The sequence below is a fragment of the Ixodes scapularis genome, unplaced genomic scaffold (genome assembly GCF_016920785.2).
Source record: "Ixodes scapularis isolate PalLabHiFi unplaced genomic scaffold, ASM1692078v2 PGA_scaffold9__187_contigs__length_104089568, whole genome shotgun sequence".
Taxonomy (NCBI): domain Eukaryota; kingdom Metazoa; phylum Arthropoda; class Arachnida; order Ixodida; family Ixodidae; genus Ixodes; species Ixodes scapularis.
In genome coordinates, this window is record NW_024609884.1 from 7,624,358 (window position 1) to 7,642,859 (window position 18,502).

Below are 18,502 nucleotides of genomic sequence, written 5' to 3' on the forward strand. Positions count from 1 at the left end.
ATGAAATGTCCGGGAACCGTCTGGACCCGCTCAGGTAGGAATGTTTCTCCGATACACTGCCCCACGCCACACTGCAGTCATTCCAGAAACAAATTGGAGCCCATGATGGAGCAGCTTGGCAGCTCAACTTTATTTCAGACACTGGTCTGGGTAAATTTCCTTAGACTGCTAGTTTCCAAACCACAATTCCAAGCTGCAAGAATCCTGAAATACCACACCAGGTTCAGCTATGACAAACCTATTTGCTGCCAGTCAATTCAGCATCCACTTGAGCTGCAGTCCAGACAATACAGGTGGGCCAATGGATGGTGCCTTCTGTTGCAGATTGAACAGTAGAGTTTCTTGCTTTCATCTAGCAGACGTGCATGCCAAGGCTACAACCACAAGGCACATAGAACATGGCTTTGCAAGCCACGAACACACCGCACAAATTTGCCTGGCAGTACTGAAGCTAAATACTTCGCAGGTGCTCTAGCGCAGAGGAATGGATGCCACAACTAAATCGAGGAAGTGCAGCTTCGTGCAAGTGTATGGAACACCCAATATGATGCCTGCCACAGTAGATGTACCACTAACACTTCGTAGCTCATACAAGGGTGCAGAAGTTTTGCACAAGTGTCCCTTTTCTAGGCTCTGGAGAGAATATGCAGGGATGTTTAGTATACGAGCATGCCCCCTACTATAGTAAAAACATCGACCAAACAGCACTGTTGTGTTAGGGTTTAGAGTTTTGACGGGGTTTATTTTTCTTTAAATTTAGGGGGGGGGGGGGTTCTTCGGGGTTTATATTTTTAGACACTCGTGCTGATTTCTGGTGTGCCACGTTTATCAGGCTTTAAAGGTACACTTGCAGGGTATTTATGCTTGCCAAGGTTATTTGTACATGACACACGAGACCTCAACTACCCAAAACAAAATTTGCAGCTTGAAATTAGTTTCATTTCCACCCGAAAACTGCCAATATAGGACTGGCCGGTTTGAGTCGCGCTCAATCTCTTCTCCGTGGTCACCTGCCATTTTCTATGGTTCAGACACAACTAAAAGATAAAACTCGTGGGTCATCGAAGGCGCACTCAATAGCAGATATCTGCAAAAATTGGAGCCCTTTTTTTTGTTTTTGTGGCTTCTAAAAAGCTGCAAATTCTAGGTGGCAGCACATATTTGGCAAAAGGTGGTGGCTATAAACTTGGGGCAAACCCCCAGAAATTATTATGTTTAGAACTTCAAGAAATTGATCTGTGAGGAATTACAGAATTCAGACATCTCACCATGTCTGAAGGGATTTAAAGAGTAGATTCAACATCACACTTGACGCTTATACCCACATACTGGATTTGTGAATACAACTTTATCTGCAAGGCACACTGATGAAGGCACAAGGTGTTCTATTCAGCAACGATAGATCTGGGCAAAGCCAAAAGGCATCCAACCCAGACATAAAAGGAACAAGGCTTGTGTACAGACAATTTTAATGCAAACAAGATCACAGGCAGTGTGGAAACAGCACGCACAGCGGCCATAAAAATACACATCTTTAAAGCGATACACATGTAAATTATCTTGCAAGAGCCAACTTTCAATTAAGTGCCAACCAACATCATAACACAGTCCAGGAAACAGCTGAAATTAAAGGAACTGCACTTGCAGCAGCATCAAGAGGAAACACCAGACACAGAATACTGAAGGAGGGCAAAGGGCACCACTGTTCCATCAGTCACAGGGAATTAGGAACAAATACCAGCACAGCACTAGGGAGATTAATGGCAGATCCTCAGAAGAGCATTTTCTGGGGAAAAAACAAACAACCAAGGTTCAACTGGCAGGGCTGCAGAAGTAATGCTTGTTACCCACACGTTTACGTGTCAAAATTGGAGCTTCCATTACATTACCAATCCGAAGACTGACACTACCCCTTCTCGATATGTCTTTAGAAAGATGTATACTTCTCAAACTGCCCTACTCCAATACCAAAAACTGGCCAGTTCATTCGAAAAAATACAGGAACATCTCAAAAATACTTTTCAACCACAGACGAAGAATATCCATGTTTCAGGTTTGTCATTGACAACGTGGAGCATAAGACAACAATTGGATTCACACAGATCGCCTGGAGAACACCCGACAAACACAGGTTCAAGAGCTGCACAAGAGGGAATGTCATCCGAGCATAGATTGGGGAGAGTGATTACTCAAGATTAGGGCGCATGTGCGAGACCTAACCTCAACAGCTCCAAAGCAAATTCCAGACAAGATTGAGGAGTAGACAGAGGCTTCCTTTGACCACCATGCAGTTTTTTTTCTCTCTTGTGCCCTTGCACAGTGCTGCAGGAACAGGCCTTCAGACTCCTGGCACAGGAAGATGTTTAGCTCGCATCTGTAAAATTCAGGGAGGACATCAGAGATACTAAAAGAAACCAGAACTTCTTTGGAAGTCTACATAGATACATGGAGCGTGTGACTCCATGTTTCAAAAAGCCCCATATTGGGAGAGTTACATCACATCAACGGTGGCAGAAAAGGACAAAAATCATGTAGTAATCACCGTTCGAGTTCTCTCCCACAATGCATCGCACTCTCAGGGTGTTGTACGGAGAACTGGACTCAAACGAACGTGCCAAATGCACCGAGTGCAGAAGACTGAAGCTGCCGCCATCTATGTTGTAAAAAAGGTACCAACCTCAAACCGAAACTAGCGCCTTTCTGTTCGGAGTGATGGGTGCAAATGCGAGAGTGCAGTTGCTACCAACGTTCATCTACAAACGTTGGTCACTGCAAGCTGTAGTTTATATATGCAACGACTTCAAGCAGCTCGGCTGCCGTAGAGATAGTTATAGACGGCGGAAATTTCCGCAACCAACTGTCTACAAAGCAGCTGGTTGCGATTTTTCAATTCTTATAACCGTTTACACTGAAGAAAACTGATGATGCAGTATGAGCAGAAGCTTGATCTGTTTGAGGATGGTATTATGCGTAAACCACTGAAAGGGTACGGCATAAAACTAGTCTGTTGGAATATCCAGCAAAAGTTTTCGTGGGACTTTTGATTTCGATCATCATTACAGGTGGATCAGATATTAGCCTAAGTGAGGGCGTCGAGAACGAGAGCTTTCTCGAACAAAATACGACGGGGCAAGTTAGCTGACGTAGGTAAATGTTTAACATGATGATGCCCAAGCCTCGCGTAAAGTCACCATGTTTAGCTTTCTCTGATGCTTATTGGGCAGTCAGAGGTTTCTGCTGGGAGAGTTTTGTCGACAAACGTTAAATTTTTCACCTGCACACAGATGGTAATAAACATCTCGGGGGCCGCTAATGTGTTTGTTCTGAGCATTTCTTTACACACTGGTATATTTCAGCGTCTGTACGGCAACAGAGAGACTTAAAATCTGCAAATAAAGCATAGTTTGTCAATTGCTTCCTTCATGAATAGCAGACGTGCACAACTCAAGCTCGCGTCCGATTCCGTCGCCCGCGATTTTAAAATCTACTTTTTTTTTGTCCTTTCGGTTCTGCGACACATCGTAGCAAACGAACCCTCGTCTGCTCCTGCTCCTCGCCGGAGCGAGGCATGACGGCATTGCATTTTGGCGCACTCCAGATTTTCTCGGTGCAGCGAGTGCATGCATGTGTGGGGTATCAGCACTGAAACAAACTCTGAGTGCAACCACTCGTGGAGTGCTGGCTGAAACGATCCCGCTCCACGCTGCGAGTGGGCACGCGTGGGCACGAGTGCCGTGAAACAAACTCTATAAGCTCTAAAGTAAAAAGTCAAATTCAGGGGTTTTATGTGCCAAACCAATGAAGGGCATCTGGCACACCCCAGCAGAGGACAGGATTAATTTAGACTATTTGTGGATCTTTTCACATGCAACCGAAAATTGTTACCTGGCGCCTTCTCTGCAATAAGCGTCTGTCGCGATTCAAACCCGCCACCCGAGGATCACTAGGTCGGCACATTGCCTCCGAGCCGGCTAGAGCTCAAAAGTAGTTTAACGACTAGATTGGCATGACCAGGGAAGCAATGATCTAACCTTATTAAGTACAATATTAATCCATTGGAAGTTCATTTTCAGCTGAAAAAGTTTGTCACTTCATCACTTGATTAGCGTTATGTAGCATAACCAGTGGTTAAAGTCTGGAATCTCGGACCCCTCCCCATGGATTTCGAATGTGGGGGGGTGGGGGAAGGCGGAGGGGGGCGGGGGGGTGTCCGAGACCCCTTTGGGGAGTACCAGAGCTGTATATTGAGTTTGGCCATTCATTGGAAAGTATAGGGGGCAAATGGGAAGGCACCATTGGCCGAGAGCGAGCTGGGCGTGCTCCAGGGAGTCTTTACAGATTCGTATGTGGCCAGTCAGAAGCGCGAATAATGCCCTGGCAGTGGTTGCGAGAAACAAAACAGGTGCATCAGAGCAACCAACTGAAAATATGGTGCACAAATTTTTTCGATCACGGCCATGCAAAATCTAATTCTGGGAGAACAATCGACGTGATGCATACACCAGGAGCCGAGGGCCGGAAAAATGCCGTCCAAGTGGTCAGAGGACCGAGCAAGAAGAGTGAGCGGCACATTCGATTATTGCATCCTTTTGCACAATCATAATCGAAACATCACGTGCACTATATTTTCAACCATGAAGAATCTCTCCATTTAACTCTTACGCACTTGTTAAAATTATTTTTCGCTATACTGTTTCACCTTGTGTTGTACCGCAGGAAAGGCCAGAAGCGCGAGCTCCTTGCTCTATGGCACACCTCGGCGGCACAAGCTCTCGTGCACCAAGGGCAGCTGCCAACGCTATGAGCTCGCGCTTCTAGCCTTTGCTGTGGTACAACATAAAGTGAAACGGAGTATACCATCGCTAGGGGATTATTTTCGGCTTCTGGTTGGCCAATAGGGCACGTCACGCCTTCTATCTGCATCTCATGCACACCCTGGCTCTGCTTGCTCCTCCCATTGACTTAACTATATACGGGTCTGGGGAGTACATCCAACCATCGCAACCCTAGCAGCAAAGTTGAGAACTTAACCAAGAGGTACATCATGAATTATTTCAGTGTCTTTCTAATGCAGCGTTCGGATGCATGTAAGGAAGGCTGCTGCTTTAAGCCTAAAGGAGTCTCAAGTGCGCGAATACGCCTAGACGAGAGATTAGACAGAAAATGAAGCCTATAAGATCCCCAGCCATACCTGATGCAAGGATTTAATGGACACAAATTGTTGGGGCGTGCATGCACCATCCGGCTTTGACGGTGCTTTTCTTTTAAGAATGGAATTGCGATATTCATAGTTTTTAGCGTTGATAGCGGCAGGTTACCCCATGGAGTGCGCTTCTTGCCGAGGACCAGTGCAGAGGGGAGAAGCAACACCCGCAACTGTTGCTTCTCCGCACTGTACCCATGCTCAGCAAGAAGCGCGCCGAACGGAGTCTAATCTGCCGCAATAAACACTTGGAAATGTATGAATATCACGGTTAGTCTCGAAGCGAACATCAAAGAGTATTGTTCGAAAGTACTAGTATTTAAAATTTTTAATATTCCCACAACACTAATGCATATATTTCCCTTTCCAGGCAAACCACCTTTCAAAAGTACCTGCGGGCATCTGAAGCCTGCCCAAAACTTTCTGGGAAGGGCCAGTGCTCAACACTGCCACCGCATTGTTCAAAGATATTGAATTTAATGGCACCCACTTGCAGGGGGTGACTGTTCCTCTTTGGCATCCTTTTCGGTATCGGTGCTTTCACCAGAAGGCACTGTGGCCTTTCCATCCTTGTCCTTGCCCTTGGACTGCAAAAGGCACAGAGGCCAAACTTTAGCTGTGTACAAACACACAACACGAAGCAAGAAAGCAAGCCTTAGAGCCATAGCAACTAAACTACTTCGGTTTAAGGGGGGACACTACCCAGAAAAGTCAACTTCTGTACTGCTTGCTTGATTTCAATTAAATTTGCAGAGGAAGTTTATATGAGTAGCAAGACCGTTCCTGCCGAATTTCATTGTCCTATGTCAATTCTGAAACTTAATATGCATATTACAATATGGAAGTCAGTGTTTGCTTAGGAAAACTATCATTTTAAAATAAAATAAGAATGATTTTTACGTGCAATATAGTCATAAATACTCTTAAGCACATACCCAGCTAGTTATTTTGCTATATTGCATTGTTTTTCACAAGCATAGCTCCACAAGAACATTAAAATTTTTTTTCATGTCTGCATTGTTTACAAATGTAGTTTTTCTAGCATAAAAGAATGTTAAAGTAGAAAAACTAACCAGCCAGGCATGTCCCTCACAAAGCTACCCCAGAAAACCACTTAAGAATAATAGACCGATCTTATCAAGCGTTCGGCGCATGCGTGACGCCGCCATAACTTTAGTTCGCAGGAGGCAGGCAGCAGTGCACAAGACTGCTCGTGCCGCCTCATGCTCCACACGTGCAGACCTCCAGCGAGGTTGTCTCACGTGCAGAAAGACTAAAGCTCCCTCGATGCATTGCGGCAGCGGTGGCAGAGTCGAACTGGCTAGTGAGATCGGTCTATTCTCTTGTGTAATAGGAAAACGCTAGTTTTCAGCTAAAGTGAAATTTATGCCAAAAGTGGAATGTAGAAAAATTCATTCAAAGTGCTCCAACCCCTACCTTCTCTTTAGTATCGGTGGACTGAAAATAATTTTTTTTTATTATAAAAAATTAACTATGCAGTGTCAACTTATGAAACTTTCGGAGAATACTCTAGATATTGGTGGATGTAGATATGCCATTTTTTCAAAATTAACTTTTTTGCCAAAACTTTTCTTGGTGGTGTCCCCCCTTAAAAGAGTAAGCAATCTACAAAAGCATGTACACAAGTTAAGGCTTTGCATGAACTTGGGATTAGTATAAAGGTAGCGAGCATGGCCACTAGAGAGTGCACAGCAATACCAAAGCATTGGAGCATGAGCCAGTTGTAGGACGGTCCCCGCACAAACCCGAATAGGTCAAAACTAAAACTTTCCAAGTGACTGATGCAAGACTAGCTTAGCAAACTGATCCACCCCACTGCTCGACACATGAATACTTCTGGCGACATATTCTAAATAGGCGCTGCCACCTGGGTGTGCAACTGGGTTAGAGGTTGAGTGGCTAGAAAATGCGCTTGCAAGCATCTCCAATCCGTTCCACCACGCGAGTATTTGAGTACATGCATACTACTAAACGTCTGGTGCAGCTGTTGGCACACTGAGGCTCTCCGACCTAGATACAGCTCCCCCCAAAATCACTTTCCCCCCACTGTGGACCGTCTTTTCTCTCTGCTCGACCAGTGGGAAAAGAGGGAGGGTGCGAAAACGTTCACTCGCACACATTTCTAAAAAAAAAAAAATCGGTGAAAGATGACAACGCATGGATACTGCTTGGATGCAAAAATGTGAGGCTTTTCTTGCAAGGTTAAATAAATGCAATAGTGGCAATCAGTGCTGCTTCACTTGGTCTGAACAGCAAGTTCAGATTTTGCACATGTTTAACACCAATTGAAACAAATTTCAAAACACATTTAGTAAAAAGGACACAATCTAGATATTCTGGTGAAACACACGAAGAGAGAAAGGAGTTTATTATTTGTGAAGTCTGTTTCAAGTTGCATACAACCTCTTGGAAAGATACTGTCTTGGTACTGCACCATTTAAAGAACTGGCTTATGGGCCACTGCTATAAAGCAAAGCACGTCCACTAAAATATAGGGTTAGTGCACAGCCAGCTAGTAGATGTAAGCATCTAATTGCAAGCAATGAAACATGCACCTGGTTAGTGTAAGGGAAAAAAACAAGGAAACGGTGGAGTGCTCACTTTGAAACTAAAACGGCGTGGGTGCGCATCAGGTGTGCCTACCTTCTCAGGCTGGGGTTTGGGCTTTGGTTCCAGGCTGGGGTTCAGGGTCAGCTTACCAATGTTCTTGTGGTCATGCATTTTCTGCATGGCCTCTGCCACCTGCACGCAAACAGACCACAGATTGGAGCACTCAGTATCAAGGAAAAACACTCGAGTGGATCTGTGCTACTAAACAAAACCTGGCATTGGCATTTTTGTGCCAAACCAAAAAGGAGCATCTGCACGGCCCAGTGAATGACCGGGGTTCTCAGAGGCAACAGAAACTTCACTTGCCCATCATCTAGATTGTTACTAGTAGGGTTCAATGTTTTCGGTCTAAACAGCAAAAGGTGAGCCAGATTTATCTTTCAAAATTCAATTTGAACCGATAAAGGCCCATATCTTGGAGTATGGCAAAGCCAGCAAGCTGACTAGTGTTTGGGCTGGGCAATTCTTGTGGTCAGCTTATCTTGGGAATTGTCATTTGTTGGGCAGGGTGGGGTTCACCAATTAATTTTGGGGGTTAATGTCTGGCCTTGTCAGGTGGACAAGACTTTGAGAACTTTTGCATATGTCAAGCACAGCCCTGAGCAGCAGTCTTGGAGTGAATGGAGATTGTGCACATATTGTACGAGTAGTGCACACACGTGCACCAAAATGACTCAATTTAAAGAATAAATGTCGAACCTTAGCTGCAAGCTTATGAAATTGCAGGCATGCATCATTGGCTAGCGGCACTTATTTTCATCTGCAACCATAGTCTTAGGATAGACAAACATCAATTGAGACAATCCATTTTAGTCACCCGAGCTGAGAACCCTAGAATTAGCTTCCATCGCAAAACAATAAGCAGATAAAGCTACCTTAGTAGAGACTAAGCACGCCATCACGTGCACCGGGACTGGTATGTAGGCCGCAGCCATTCAAGAGCGGCAACGGTGTCATCAAGCTCAAAAACAGTTTTTACTTGTTGTAGCTACTTTCACTATTGGGCAGGAGATCGAACTATAGGGGGCGCTCTGACCCGTTTGTTTTCCCCACGCTTGGTGTTTACTGAACAGAAGGCCTGTGCACATGCCGACAGGCCTTATGGGCATGTCCATGTCATCTACGAAAGAGCGCGGGACACTGTTTAATGTAAAAAATACTAACAATCACCGAAGCGGCGTTAAGTGCCGGATCTATCCTCAGAGAATGCGAGCTTGACCCACTTCGGCTTTTGTGCTGAGCTGGGACCGTGCATGCTGCATTGTTCATGCAGGCCGTAGTGCAAACAAAAGAGCCCCTCCTCCCCCTCACCGGAGAACACGAACTCCAGCCGAACGCTGACGCCGCGTTCGGGTATGTCAACCGAGCGCCGAGTCATTGTATTTGTTGTCCCCATCCGTGTAGTTGTAAAGATAACCGCTTGGGGCATCACGGTCAGTCCTCCTCCCCAACACAGTTGAAACTCGATTTAAAAAAACCCGATCTTACGAATTTCTCAACTTGAAAAATTTGGATTCCCCGCGCAGCCTACGTGCAAAGTCTCCCTTCCTCGATTTTACAAAGACCCCGATTTAACGAATTAATTAGCGGGTCGCAGTGACTTCGTTGAATCGAGGTTCAACTGTACTGTGCAAAGCTACAGGGTATAAGTCATTTGGAAACTAACTATAACTATAATAACTTGAACAATGTGGGTTTCAGCTAATTATGCGTAGACTCATTTGAATTTACCACGTTTGACATCTGGTGGCAAAGATGGTTGCAATGTGTGGCAGGGTGCCCCAGGACTGCACCAGAAGGAAACCACACTGCAATGCTAAGCAAATGCTCACCCAAAATAATCAAATGAACAGTACTGTGAATTTTCCACATAACAAATTTTCACGTTACGACAAATTCGAACCTTGCAAATTTTCACACTAGAAAGATAAAATTTAAAATTTTGGGTTGTCCAAAATTTTGGCTTTACCACTTGACCAATGCCACAAAAGTTGTGAGCAATGTGAGCAAAACATGGTCACAGCTAGCTGGGTCCTTTGAAATGTTGAAGCCCACTTAATGCATGCTGTCTAGTGTAGCCTACGAACATTCACTTGTGAACACAGGAATTGTAAGCACAGCAATGGAGGAAGGCCTAAAGTAAACAGTGAAAGAAAAAGGCGACAAACTCACATCCTCAAAAGCCCAGCTGGAATCCACAACTGGCTGAATTTTCTTCTTCTCGAAGAGGTCGAACACCTTGACAACCACCCCCTTGACGTAGTCGTGCATGCCTTGCTGGTAGAGCAGGTGACGCAGGTTGAAGCCAGCGATCACCTTGCTCTCGTCGTACAGCTTGATGGGGCTCACTTTGTCCACCTGCCACCACTGCACAGCACCGTTTAGAATGGATCAATCAGTACCTCCAGTCGCAGGCATCGGCCAATGTGAGTGCAAGAGGATTGTGCCATCATTGTTACCATGCAAATGCTAAAGCAAATTTGGAGGGTTTATGCACCCTTTGAAGGTCCATAAACCTTCAACCTTCAGTGGTGAACCGAGGATTAACTAGATTGCCTGCAGATCTATTGACATCAACTGAAAGCTAAGATTGTATGTTCAAGGAGCGATGTACAGCCAACAAATTTATGCATAATGCTCCTGTTTCTGAGGAGCACCAGTGTATTGGCACCTCTAATGTTAGTTCATAGCTGATGAGGTGAGGCCCATCAAAGCCCAGCAAAAAGGTGGACATAGAGAGCATTAAGAAAGGTAAAAAGTTGTCCTGCAGTTTGTTTTGCTAGGGGTGTGACTGGCACAGTATCACGCTTTAACACTTAGGAGCCAGTATGTTATGGCTTCCCCTCAGTCCCGAGGGTACGATTGACACTGCACTAATAGATTTGAGCCACTAACAGCACACCTACGTCCAATGAAAGAGTTGATAAGCACTCCCTGAACCGAATTTTCCATACTACAGGACTGCCATAAGCAGCAGCCGCTTCCCTTTTTTTTTATTAACACTCTTGTGATATGCACTTGGGACAATTTCTGCACACCCCCTTCCCACGCATGGACAATAACGGCCGATGGGTTGCTTCCACAGACCTGCTCCCATAAGCGGAAGATGAACCAAACAGTGAAAAATGAGCAATTGGAAGGAATGCCGAGAGGGGCAGCCACTAGGATGCTCCAGCCTGAATATTGTCTACTTATTTCCTGATACAATTTCTGACAGCTATGCAAGCAAAAACTTTTGTTCTACAAAATATTAGAAAACCCTGCACTTGTTTCCACAAACTGGAATATTGGCAAAGAATTGCTTTACCACTGTAAAAAATGACAGCTGATTAAAAAAAAATAAGGCACGTAAGGGCAGATGGCTAAGCTGCCATCTCGTTCGCCTGAATCGGTGAAGGGGGTGTTCCTTGAGTAGGGATGCTTGCGCAGGAGTTTTATATAACAAATTTTTCACCACTCGATGTGAATTTAAGTATAGAAAGTTTCGTAAGGAACTAATACCAGCTTGGAGAACTTACAGACTTGGCGAAGCTGAAGAAGCTCTTGGTTTCTCCAGCAACTATGCAAGAGGTCCCTGGAATAAGAAATTGCACATCACAAGAACATTAATTGGCATGAAGAACAGTGTATAGTTCACTATTTTAACAGCACATACTATCATACAGACCACAGAGCCATGCACACAGGTGCAAAATGATTGAAGCTAGGGTAGTTGGTACACTGGTTTGTTGGATTTGTCAGTCTTTTGCACGTCAAAAGTATAAATAAGGATGTACCTCCTACTTGAACTTAATGTAAAAAGAACACAAAACAAAAAAAGCCACGTGTCACTTGAGGGAACCCACCATAGAGAATGTATCTTCCCAGGGGCTTCAGGAGACCATAACCCTTCTTGCAATCTTCACCACAAAGGCAATCCAAGACGAGATCTACTCCATCAGGGGAGATTCTGTGTTTGGAGTAAATAAGAAAAATCAATGACTGCAGAGCCACATTGAAGAGCAGCAGAAAATGAGCTTACTGCACCGCCAAAGATTAGTGTTTGGCATTCAATTACGGCAACAGAATGCTCGTATGCTCAGCATTGCTAGGGGAGCCATTCCCAGCACAGCCTCACAATTACACTGACCTACAAATGTGTGCCTCATTTCGAAATCGAGTCGACAGCCGTCCCTAGCACAAGCCACGGAGCCCATGAGCACTTATCAACTTCCACTGCTTTTGCACGCCTCCCACAAGGTACAAGTGAAGTAATGGCATAAAGCATGTCATGAATGCTTCAGAATAAGAGCAGGAAAATAAAGCAACAAGGGACTAGTGAAGCATCTAGGTTACCATTTAAAGTGGCCATTAAAAGGGAATCTGGGAATATTAAATGTGCAGAGGACGACACAAGAAAAGCACTTGGTGTGTATTATTTACCGAACTAGCTCATCACATTTCGGCCCAATCAACATCCCCAGATGGTATCTTGGGCCGAAGGCTCTATTGTGCAGTAAACAAATAAAATAATTACTAGAGTAGTCTGCAGGCCACAGAAGTACGAAACAGGACACCCAAGCCACTACAGCTGCCTTTCAGTCCTATGGATTTACAAAACATTTAATAACAATTTATCACAAGAAATGAGGTAAAGAGGCAGAAAGGAATATTTGTGCACACACCTAGGCACACTAATGTTTTCACAAGGAACATGGTACAATAGCGATCATTTTGATCCCTATAAAGTGTAGAGTAAGAATATCTAGCCAGAAGCCAAGCACAATTTTTAAAAGACATCATAAAGCCTTTTACAAGTTAGTTCATATTTACAAAACAAGATACTGAAATTTTACATAGTCAGCTTCGTTTTGCACTTCCAAGTCTTCATCTGATGTGGCAAAAATGTCCAAAGCAAGAACCCACTCTGGGCACTTCTCAGAGGTCCAAGGAACAATGAAAATCCCTTCCCAGCCCACTCCTGAATGCAAGAGAATCTGCACTCGCAACAAGCAAGGCAGATCGCACCGCTGACAAGCATAGTCAGCGCACCGATGTCGCACATTACTCAACTCGCGCAGCAATATTGTCCTATGTTCTGCACTGCACGGAGCATCGATTGTGTCAGACAGTGTCTCCCCCGACGTTCTCTGCTTGCATTTGCACTGACAGCCTCGCGAAGATAACCGATTCACAAAAACGTGCGACTGAGCCACCGAGAGTCAGTCTGATGTTTTTCCTTACTTCCCGTCCGAATATTCTTTCCGTTCCTAAAAGTCATTCCACAGCCCTAACAAATTTTGCAAGAACTTCACATGCTTTTTTTCACAGCAACGAGTACAAAGGAATCTGTTGGCAGCACATACGAGCCACTGCGCTGCGGTACTTGCATTGCCACTTTTGATCGACCACGCTACCACGCCCATGCTGCTTAAACATTCCCAAGCTCAGCGCAGCACTCACTTGGTCACTTCCTGGGCATAGTCCGAGCTGTGGTCCAGGAGGTGGGTAACCAGGTTGGTGAGCGCATCATGCTTGTTCTTCGAAGCAGTTCCAATGAGGGTCACCTCTGGCACAGTCTTGCACAGCTGCGCCACTGCATGGCCCTGCCAAGCAATGTACGAGAAACCGGTTAGTGGTGTCAATAGGCGTAATAAAATCAACAAGGGCGCGATGCGACCAACTAAGTGGTTCCAGGATTTGGCGATAAAAGAAGGTAGTTACTGTACTTTGAAACCACACCTGAAAGTGACAATATTTTTGCATGCCTACGTTTTTCGTTACTTCCAAAGAACCCGAGTCTTCCTTTGCAGCATTTTCTATTAACCTATTCGCTTCCGAAGCCGGCGATCTACCGGCCACTGCAAGAAAGTCCAAAGTGTGAAAAAGCTGAGATTCGCCGGTCTTCGAAAAAAACATTTATAAGTAGGTGGATAGATGGTGACTAAATGTTTGAAGAGTGTTCAGTACTCAAATAGACATACATGTCTACTTTTTATTGTATATTCTGGAGGGAAAAGGAAGTTTTTAGGAGTTTTTGTATGGAAAACATGGCGTCTCTGAGAAGAAATCTCAAGTGGGGAAATTCTTGAGCTGGTGTTTGACAGCGACTAAGATGACTGCCAACCTGGAGTTCACCATGGACTACGAAAGTAGCGACAGTCCCGATGAACCCGAGACATGGGATTCTGAAGAAGCAGACAATTCTTCGTAATCACGTGGCATTTCAGTTGTTTCGCTGCCGAATCAAGAACATGATCACATGATGGTGTTCGTAAAAACTTCTATAATTTAGGCTCGTAACTATGTGTCATACTTCTCATGACGGCCCATTAACACTACTGTTGAGACCGGTTATAACGAAGTCTGTTATAACGAAATAGCAGATATAGCGAAGTGATTTCCAATTCCCCTTGAGTTCATTATAACCGGTTTCGACAGTATCAATGGTTCTGTACCACAAGAGATACATTTATATTCCAAAACTAAGCGAAAACGACATAACACCAACACAGCTACGAGCCCAGTGAAATTGAAACCAACCAAATTGAAGCAGTCTTACAGCGCCGCGTGTGTCAGCGCCCTATGTCCACCGGTCAGTTAGCTATACCGAGATGAAAAGGCCTATAACCACTCATACAAGACATTCAAGCTACATGATAATGAAATCCGGAATAAATGCCAGGCGTCTTGGAAGACTGTATGCCACTGCCAGTGGCAAGTGGGGAATTTGTATTTGTATTACTAATTATAAAAACATTTTCAAGACAAATTTGGCACAATAAGACTTCAATTGTAAGGCGTTTAAAAAAACAAAAAAATTGGGAGTGTCAGTGGCCCTCGAAATGCTAACCCCACTTATCCACTTGCTGTTACATGCAAAAGGAGAGCCACTGATATTCAGATAATTATTCAGCTAGTAAATGGCTTCAGCCTTTTATCAGCCAAATATTCAATTATAAGAGCAAACCATCCAAGCCGGTTACTGCTACTGTCAACTATTTGCGAAGAATTGCTGAAGTTTTACAATGTCTTTCATCCAGTTATTGGCGCAAGTAGTCGGTGTGAAGCCGCAATAAGATTCAAACAAAACTGAAGATGCTCACCACACCACCACCAACGGAGTGGACAAGGACAGTCTGTTTCTCCCGAAGGTTGCCGATGTCGAACAGCAGCGAGTAAGCCACCACATAGTTCATGAGCACAGCAGCAGCATCATCGAAAGTCATCGAGGCAGGCAGCACATATGCGTGCTTAGCTGGAACTGTCACCAGCTCAGCCCAGGCCTTGTACTCTGCAAAAGCAGCTACACGATCGCCGACCTGAAAGTGTACGTAGAACCTGTTGAGCTTAATAAATTAATAGGTGACATTCGGCAGTACAGTTTATCCCTCTCAAAGAGGCTGGTCCCTGAACTCCCTATTAACCACTTGAAATAGATTAAAGCAGTGGAAGAACATTTTTCAAAGTTGAGAAATCAAGGCCATTGAAGCTCCGAGCGAAATACCGACTGAATGTGGCCAGCTAACAGCTAATTTGTACAGCATGGAGAACTATCTAGAAAGAACCATGGCATGAAATGAGCACAGTTGCATAAGGCAATTTTGACTGAAAACAGGTGCTAGCTGTTAAATTAGTAATTGAACACTTGTAGGTCACTGCATGTGTTCAAAACAAGCTATCATTGTGAACTCCCGACATGGGCAAGCCAATGCTGAAATGTACATCTGATTGGTCTAGGGCATAAAACTGAGGGGAAGAAAATGAACTCCCTACACTGCTGCATCACGTCAAAGCAGGTTTATGCCAGTAGAAACTGGTGGAAATTGCATATTCCTTTTTGGTTAGAAGGCAAGTGGATCAACTGCCATTTGATACTTTGCTAGTGAAGTGCAGAATGGTGATGCTTTTAGGCCACTTTTCCTGCAGATTCACAGGATAATACTGAAGACAATAGCAACAGAAAGTAACTACCTTGAAGTCTGTCACTCCTTCACCCACAGCTTCAACTTCTCCTGAACACTCGAAGCCCATGATGAACGGAGTCTTGGGGAGATTGTCAATGGCTCCCTGACGAACCATCAGATCCAGGAAGTTCAGACCACTGGAAGAGAACATTCCACATTTGAAACATGTAAAGTGGGATGCATGCATTTTTTATATAGTTCTATTGTACCTAGTACAACAGGCAGGAGCAACAAGAATATTTAACAAGCATTCATACCTTCCATCATATTGAAAGGAATGCATAAGACCTGCCCTGAGCATAAGGCAAAGAATGGTTGACTGCGGCACAATAGTACATTTCAGACAATTGCCTATGTCAGCTGTGGGGAGGAAAACCACCATGCAGCCTGAATGAAAAAATTTGCCTTCTGAAGAAGTGTACACAACAACCTCCAGCCAAGTGCTTCGAGTGGGTCTTTATATTGTTAAGGAGGTTGTACATAGAAGCAGGACCCCCGACATGTCAGCACAACCACTGCAAAATTAGCCAGAGTACCACTATCCCAAAGGATTAAGTAATTAGGAGCAACTGAAGAGGCCAGTCCAACTTTAGCAGAACCAACTTGGTTATTCAGCGGGCAAACTAAGCTGGCTCCTGGCAGTACATCCAGATCTTTGGAACCTTAACAACTGACCATTAAAATATCAGCAATCAGGTAGCAAAGTAATGCACACAAAGCTTTTGAAGCATAGCAATGCTTCAAAAACTGCTTGCAATTAAATTGGGTACATTTATTCAGAGGAGACCCTTGTATCTTATATACGGTAAAAGTTTCTTCAGGAAAAATAAAAGCCCGACTGGGGCGTACTTTGAGACAGCATCGGCACAGAGGGGCAGGGCCAGCAGCAGAGGAAGTGAGCTGGGAGGAAACTGCCATCCTGGCACTATAAACCTTTCCATGGCTTATCACCAGGACAAAAAATGCCAGAGCTGTGGATGCAAGCTCAGGATTTGATGTAGCGCAGAGCTACAGCCAGGCACGTAGCCAGGTTTTTGTTCCAAGGGGGGGCATGGGGGATTTACGACAAAATGGTGTATGAGGAGGAGGGGGGAGAGGAGGCCCCAGCAAAATTGAAGATTTCGGAGGGGGGGGGGGGGGGGGGGGAGGGCCCCCCCCCCCCCCCCCCTGGCTACATGCCTGGCTACAGCGCATGCATTTCACAGCCCAGCAGACAGATGGCAACATGCATAAGGCGATTTTTTCCCCAGCAGACAGATAGCAACATGCATAAGGCAATTTTATCAAAGATCTAAACCTTTCCAGCGGCAACCTTGAACAAAGCTATTTACAGCAGGCGTCCCCGATTTTGAGAGTATGTCAGGTTGCCCAACTGCGTTGGGCTGTGGGTTTTTAGGGGCGAAGCTCCTTAGGGTCTAGCCTTGTCCATCTGGCCAGCGGCGTCCATGCTCACATGAAGAAAAAATGTTTGCGCAGTCGACAGGATTCGAACCTGTGCAGGGAGACCCCAATAGATTTCTAGTCGAAGCTGATCCGCTAGAACAGTGGTCGGCAACATTTTGGCGAAGCGGGCCGAGTCGCCGCTAAGCCAAGGCGGAACGGGCCGGACGGCAAGCAGCGGGGGGGGGGGGGGGGGGGGGGGGAGTTAAAATTAAAAAAAAAAAAAAGCACTTGCACAAACTTACATTGACTTACATAAATCGAAAATGAACAGTTTCTTTATTTCACGACAAACAACATGAGATACGACATTTCCACGAAACCCTAGAGACTCCTCTCAGTGAGACTTTTGGTGTTGAACTGCGCTCGCCAAACTACGAACATCCACATTCAAGCTGCTAACTGCGAGTCGCAAAACATTAGGGGGGTTTTCATCAGTCATTCGTGAGCGGAAGTTGGATTTGATACACTTCATTCGTGAAAAAGTCTGCTCGCAGTCGGACAGCAAATTAGTCAACTTTACTTTTTTTTTTTTTTTTTTAGCTGACTGCTTAGGGGGGGAGGGGGGGTTACCGGGAGGCTGAGGGCCGTATGATACTACCTCGCGGGCCGAATGCGGCCCGCGGGCCGCTGGTTGCCGACCACTGTGCTAGAAGAATCACTGGCTCCGTATTTCACCGACTATAAAGCAGTAATAATGAAGTCAAAACGCAACCCGGAGCTCAGCACTACCTATGAGCAATAAAAAAAATCAGCACCATCAGCACTATCTATGAACAATAAAATCAGTATCATCAACACCACCAGAGCCTCGCCCCAATCAACATTATTCACCACGTGGAGATGCGGTCATTTTTTTTTTGTCAGTGGGCTGCGGCAGCCTGCTTTGGACGCAATTCCAGACACTGGTGGCGGCTAAATTGCAGTCTTATTTTTTTTTGTGTTCTGTGGTGAATAGAATTTAGAGGTTTTTAAGAAAGCATTGCACTGTTCTTGGGAACAAGAACGAACAAATGAAAGCTATTTTTGGCAAGTTCGTGCATAACAGGAAAAATGCAAGTTTAATGTTTTATTCTATACCGACTTTACAACACCATACACTCACCCATGTCAATCAACAAAGGTCTTAACTGTCAAAAATATATGACCACACAGGATAGCCGAAATGCATTGGTGTTCCCCGCTTACAATGCGATATTCAATTAGTCAATTTAGCAACATTGTATGTACACCACAGTGCCACATTATCCAAAGAGGATTTGAGAAAGGTCGCAAGTAACAT

At 44.8% G+C, this 18,502-nt stretch overlaps 1 protein-coding gene across 3 annotated transcripts in view; it reads right to left on the reverse strand.

Annotated features, from left to right (window-relative positions):
• Nucleotides 1–1,452: 1,452 nt before the first annotated feature.
• LOC8041780 (synaptic vesicle membrane protein VAT-1 homolog-like) overlaps nt 1,453–18,502 on the reverse strand; it is a 44,857-nt gene continuing 27,807 nt past the window's right edge. For 2 of the 3 annotated variants that reach the window (XM_002414955.5, XM_029991429.4), the window contains exons 2-10: nt 15,788–15,917; nt 14,920–15,135; nt 13,277–13,419; nt 11,680–11,783; nt 11,353–11,408; nt 10,007–10,201; nt 7,826–7,966; nt 5,694–5,790; nt 1,453–2,374 (exon numbers count right to left, since the gene is read on the reverse strand). In XM_002414955.5, coding sequence (XP_002415000.2) covers nt 2,364–2,374; nt 5,694–5,790; nt 7,826–7,966; nt 10,007–10,201; nt 11,353–11,408; nt 11,680–11,783; nt 13,277–13,419; nt 14,920–15,135; nt 15,788–15,917 — 1,093 coding nt within the window. In that variant the 3' untranslated portion in view covers nt 1,453–2,363. The remainder of the gene's footprint in view (nt 2,375–5,693; nt 5,791–7,825; nt 7,967–10,006; nt 10,202–11,352; nt 11,409–11,679; nt 11,784–13,276; nt 13,420–14,919; nt 15,136–15,787; nt 15,918–18,502) is intronic. The other variant, XM_029991428.4, reaches the window with a different exon arrangement.